This window comes from Eretmochelys imbricata, chromosome 19, assembly GCF_965152235.1.
Source record: "Eretmochelys imbricata isolate rEreImb1 chromosome 19, rEreImb1.hap1, whole genome shotgun sequence".
Classification (NCBI taxonomy): Eukaryota; Metazoa; Chordata; order Testudines; family Cheloniidae; genus Eretmochelys; species Eretmochelys imbricata.
Genome location: NC_135590.1, coordinates 9,539,839 through 9,545,838, shown reverse-complemented (window position 1 = coordinate 9,545,838; position 6,000 = coordinate 9,539,839). Strand labels below are relative to the sequence as shown.

Sequence of the window (6,000 nt, the reverse complement as noted above, 5' to 3'; positions counted from 1 at the left end):
AGCCAGGCTGGTGCCTTTGGGTCTCCACGCAGGTGAGGGGGAAGTTTCAGCCCCACCAACCTCAACGGTGCAAACCTCACGGGTCAGGCCCCATCCTGCCTTCACCGGCGCTTATGACAGCTCCTTCCCCCACCCCTCCCCCGCCCAGCCAGGTTTTAACAGCTCACACCTGTTGACGAAGATTGCCCGTGACCATGCAGAGCAGAAAGGAGGAGCGGGGCGGGGGGGTGGGGGGGGATAACTGACTTTGGGATGATGGCTGCTTTCAGCAGCTCATCTCTGCTACGCTGCTTTTGCTAGGCCCAAAGAAACTGAACGTGGCTCCGCTGCGAGCTTCCTCACAGCAGTGCCGCGTGAAGGCCAGCAACAGCCAGTGAGGTGCGTTGCAGCCAGTGGCAGGAAGGGTATGAACAGCCCAGTGGGTTGGTTGCCTCTGGTCAGTCACTAGTGGCAGGCGCTGGCAGAAAGATCCATCAGGTGAGTTCCTTGATGCCCAAGTGACAGATTGATTTAGGGCGAGCCGGGCCTCGACATCTTTGGAGTTATGGGTGCTCAGCACCGCCTAGACGGAGCTAAGCCCCCGCAGGGAGAGGGAGCCTGTGCCCATAGGCATGTTTTATGGGCAACGAGGCCTGCTCCCTTGCACGAATGATTGTCCCAGGATTATTTACGGTGCCGCTCGCAGTGCGGCTTGGAAATAAAACCAGGGTTATTTATGCAGCCGCGGTGGAGTGATATTTACGACACAGAGGTTACGAGCCACCCTCTTTATGAAATAATCACTCCTGACGGGCTTGGCTTCCCATTGTTTATAGACTGCTCGGAACGTTTTTACGGCTCTCTCGGGCGATGGGTGGAGCTGTCATTTTTCGAAGCAGCAAAGGCAAGGAAAGCCCTGGCCTTAATGACTCTGCTAGAGAAACCGCTTTCACCTTGTCGGGCCAGATCCTCAGCTGCAGTAAATCAGCGTAGCTTCACAAGGGCCTGGCTGGCGTAAATCAGCTTAGCAGCACTGCAGACAGTGCGCTCCATCCATTTACACCTGCTGAAGATCTGGTCCTGTCTGTAGGAATCTCCATTCATTTCTCACAGTCAGGCTGACCTCACCGGAGGGTTTTAATAGGTTTGTGAGTCAAATGGGTCAGTGTCAGATGTGGATTTTGAGCAACCTTCCCAAGCTAAGAAGACTGGGCTTGGTTAGGACTTGACTAGGAGACTTAAAAACAAGTACACTTATACAGAAAATTACTTGATATTAACTAATTAATCTTCACACACATTAGTTATGAATGAGCTATTACTGTCCCCATTTTACAGATGAAGAAACTGAGGCACAGCAAGGCACCATGACTTCCCAAGATCACCCAGCAGCTGTCCTGGGACTAGAACCTAGGTATCACTGGTCCTAGTCCTGAGCTCCACTAGGCAACACTGTCTTGCTAGGTAGCCAGCCATCCTGACCATTCATAGCTATTTACACAGTCCTGGACCCCTTCTACAAGAATTACAGGATGTTAACTCCCGTGCCCTGGCTAAATTCCAATTTGGGCATCTGCCTCCCTAAAAGCTTGCCAACAATTTCAGCTGGAAGTGGTATTCTTCACTTCCCTCCGCAAAATCTTGTGTGCCATTGGTGTGTGTTGCTCAATTACCGCTGCATTCCACCCCAGAGGAGGCTGCATTTCAGGGGTGGGTGAGGCAATTCCCGTTTGTGGAACCTGGCAGAGGAGAGGGATAAAGGCGAGATATTTGTATCATGGGGAAGCAATTAAAGGCTGAATGATCAGAAATACGCTGTGGGAGCCCTGTAGCTTTCACAACATGTTCAGCTATTTCCTTCAGATCACCCCAGCTGAAATTCCAGTGGGAAATCCACCGTCAGGATTTCTTTATGACTTCATTGTCTCCATCCAGCCTCGCTCCAGCTTTATTTATAAGCATCATTTTCTGAGCCCATAATCCTGAGAACCTTAACCAAAGCACTTCTGGAGACCCCGGCAGCAACCTAACTGCCTCCTCGGCACATTGCTTCAAAAGCAGCTGCTGTGTCTCATTTATCTTCTTGTTTGAGGCTGGTCCAAATTCATGTTTATGGCTGTTTAATTAGGAGCTAATGACTTCCGTTTGGCCTTTCTTTCTTTCTCTGCCATTGACAGGTTCTGCTCAGCAAGCGCTCAGGTTGTCGGTTTCATCGCTAATAATGCTGCCTTTGTTCAGCTCAGAAACTGAACAATATGACTCTGCTGCGAACTTCCCCACAGCAGTGCCACAAGAATTTTGGCAACAGCTGCTGCAGTGCTTTAACAGCGTGAATTTCTGCACAACGGTGCCCTGTCTTGCTGAGTCCACGGTCCCGCATGAGTTCTTTTTAGGCCAAAGCACACAGAGCTAACCCTTTGTGCTCATGTAACCATGATAGACCCTGGTCGTCAGTGGGTGGGATTGAACCTGGGACCTCTGGAGCTTAGTGCATGAGCCAAAAGCCAACTGGCGGTTAGCTAATCAAACATTAGGCCCCACAATACCTCTCTGAGCAGAACCCATCATCCGCATGTCCCCTGGAATGGTGGTTGAAGGTAAGGAAGTATAGCTAGGGAAAAGTAGCTTTTACCAATGGGAAACTGAGGCACAGAGCGGCCAAGGCCTATGTTCTCAAAAGCATCTGCTAACTTGGTGTCCATTTGCCAAGCACCCAACTTGTAACCCTAGGGCCTGAGCTGCAGGACCCGCTACTCCCCTTAGATTCAACAGGATTTGGGGTGCTCGACACAAGGTGAGATTCAGGCCTGAGGGGTCTCAAGCTGGGCACCCATAATTAGGCCTACATTTTTTAAAAGGGCTCACTAAGTGACTTCGCCATGGTCACAAAGGCCAAAGCCTCAAAGTTATGTGCGGGAGGGATAGCTCAGTGGTTTGAGCATTGGCCTGCTAAACCCACCGCTGTGAGTTCAATCCTTGAGGGGGCCATTTAGGGATCTGGGGCAAAAATTGGGGATTGGTCCTGCTTTGAGCAGGGGGTTGGACTAGATGATCTCCTGAAGTCCCTTCCAGCCCTGAGATTCTATGATTCGATGTGAGGTACCGGAATACCTTGGGCCAAAGCGAGCCTGAGTTAAGATGAGAAGCCAGGCGTTCTGCCTCACTGTTCCCTGCTCTGATTACTCAACAGCTTTTCCTGCTAGATCTGGAAGTAGAAGCCAGGTGTCCTGGTTCCCATTGCATGGCTTTGCTTAATACAGAACGCTGCTAGGAGGCGTTTTAGGGGAACACGTAGAAACGATACAGGCTTGGAGGTAATTGCTTTGCCCCGCCGAGAGCCTGAGCTAAGTTTCCATCAGGAAGAACAATAAAGTCCCTCTTGAGTGCACACGATTGCCGTGCGAGGTGATTTAACCCCACGAGCCTTACACTAGTGCTGCTGTGTTGAGCAGAACGTGCCTGGTAGCCATTGTTGTCAACCCTAGCGATTTTAATCAGAAATCGCATGATAGTTGATGTTTGTCTTAAAGCCCCAGCTCCTGGAGTCAGGTGATTATGTGAGACTCTTGGCTTTCACTGGGAATAAAAAAGTACGTTTTTAGCTCTCCTGGTTGCAGAGAAAACCTGGAAAAATGTGACCCCCTAAATGTTCCATCATCCCAAGGCAAAGGAAAAAATGCACCATTTACTACTTTTTTACCTCTCAGGCTTAAAAATCATCTCTCGTAATTTTGGTGGCCTGATTCATGATTTTTGACCTCGTGGGTTGGCAAGAACAGGTAGACAAGGCGAGTCGCAGACACAGGAGCTTTCTAGACATCTCCCTGGGCCCTTAGGTGGCACATCCAGAACCGGACACAATAGTTGTTCTGAGGCACATCCGACTGGACCCACGGTTATTTTTATCTGAGGACAATAACCAGTTTTGTCTGCTGATGGGAGGATGACTGGGCTTCATTCTCAGCCTTGTGCTGAGTCTGAGCTGTTCAATGCATGGGTATAAAACAGACCCTTGATGCTTATTCCAGATTAAATGAGTTTGGATTCATGGAAGATCAAACTCCTAACAGGGCAGCAAACATTACAACAGCTCCCCAGTGTGAGTATCACGGACAGGTGCTGACCCCTAGCGGCAGCAGAGGGAGGGATGATCCCTGGATTGTGTTCCCGCACTTCCACAGGACCCTATTTCTGCTCCTGTATTTCTGGTGAGTTGAAATAGGGATTGTGGCTGCCACCAGGACAATCAATGGAATATACATTCAAACCCAGCTGAGACTCCAGAGGCAGGTCAAGAAATGGAAGCGCCCAGCATCCCTGGAAACCTTTATTTGTACTGGTAAAACCCAATAAAGACAGAAATTCCTTCCAGTATCTCGCCAGCTACTGTTAATGTGAGTGTATCCCGCTCAGAGCCCAGCATTAGGGAGGGCTAAGCAAGGAACGTTGCCCCAGGCCCCACTGGGATTCCCGTTCGCGTGGCTGTAACGGCGGCTAGGTCAGTAACGTTAAAGTCTGTAGCACTGGAATCCCAGCTCAGTCCGGTATCCTCGGAGCATGGGAATAATGCGTCCAGGACAGTGGCTGCCTCCTTTCCAGCTTTGCTTCCCAAGGGCTCCGCTGGGCTCTCCCCGGTGCTAGGGTTTCTCTAAGTGCCGGTACTTCTTACGCAACACGGACACCTGGTCCTTGAACAGCACGGGGTCCAGGCGGAGCTGCGAGTGCAGCAGTGGCATGTAGCCAAACCATGCTGCGAACTGGTTGAGGCAGTCCTGGCGCTGGGAGAACTGCAGGTTCCCGCTGGAGACGGCCGCGCTCTTAGACCTCTGCGGGGCGCAAGAGGAGAAGAGAGTGCTCAGGGCTATTGCACAGACTTAGGGACTTACCCTGCTCCCAAGAAGACAATGGTGGTTTTGCCATTGATTTCAGCAGGACAAGGAGCAGACCCTAAATTAGAGGCATTTGACCCCGTAGCTCATTCGTCAGCCCCCAAGGAGGGAGAGGGGAAGCCATCAAAACCACAGAAGGAGGTAGACGGAGCACTGTGATCAGAACACATGGGCGAGCGAACCAAAGGCAACGAGAGAGGAGAAGTTGAGGTGCAGGAGCTAAGGGGCTGATAGCTCAGAGGGAGAGCTGGGAGTTTCCACGGCTTTCCCTTCTCCACCTACACCATAGGTTGGCCCTGAACAAGCCAGAGAACCAGGCACTCCCCAGCTCTCTGAGAGATCCCACCCCGAGCAATGAACCCCCTGGGGGGAGCCGTGTTGCAGCTGCTCCTGTTATTCGTTGTAGGGGATGTGGCCTAAGACCAGGACCCGGAGGAAAGCAGAAGCAGTGGCCAGTGGGGTCGCCCTCTGATAGGAGCCTTTCCCAGAATGCCTTTCCTGGGGCTGGCCCTTTAAATCTGGGAGAAACAAGCTGCTGCAGCTCTAGGGGGAACGTTTTGCACCTAACAGTTACAATCTGCACCTCCCGCCCATCTGGTAAGTATATGTCTTTTATTTTGCTGTCTTGGCCTGAGGGGACTGCCCATCTCCAGTTCCTTCCCCCTCCCTCTGCCCTACAGGGCACAGCAGTCTCTGAGCTGAGCTGGGACTGGTTCCTCCAGGATGCACACAGCCTGCCTGCCGCCAGCCCTGTGCTCTGCACGTGGCCGCAGGCCCGGGGGCCAGAGCTATGCTGCCCCAAGAGGAGGGCTCTGAAGGGACTTGGCTGGGCGGCATGGTGGGAAGCAGACCGAGCTCTCTGCGGGTGCTGGAAAGGGCTAAGCCCTGAGGACGTAAAGGAAATATTTAGGGTGGCCCCTGGGCATATGGCACTGAGCAGCAGCGAGAGGTTAATACGTAAGGCCTGGATGTTTTAGGCTATTGGGAAACATTGCCTAGTGGTGAGCTCTACCAGGGTGCGGGATGGCTTCCCTCGGGGACAAGGCAGCTCTGTTGCTTAAGTCATTAAGGACTGAACAGGGCAGGGCACCGGGGCCCAGGCAGCAGGACCCATCCGCACTGTCCGAGGGGG

At 52.1% G+C, this 6,000-nt stretch overlaps 1 protein-coding gene across 1 annotated transcript in view; it reads right to left on the bottom strand.

The window, feature by feature from the left end:
- Positions 1-4,300: 4,300 nt before the first annotated feature.
- Positions 4,301-6,000, bottom strand: part of EXTL1 (exostosin like glycosyltransferase 1) — a 46,354-nt gene continuing 44,654 nt past the window's right edge. The window contains exon 11 of the mRNA XM_077838009.1: positions 4,301-4,805. Coding sequence (XP_077694135.1) covers positions 4,617-4,805 — 189 coding nt within the window. The 3' untranslated portion in view covers positions 4,301-4,616. The remainder of the gene's footprint in view (positions 4,806-6,000) is intronic.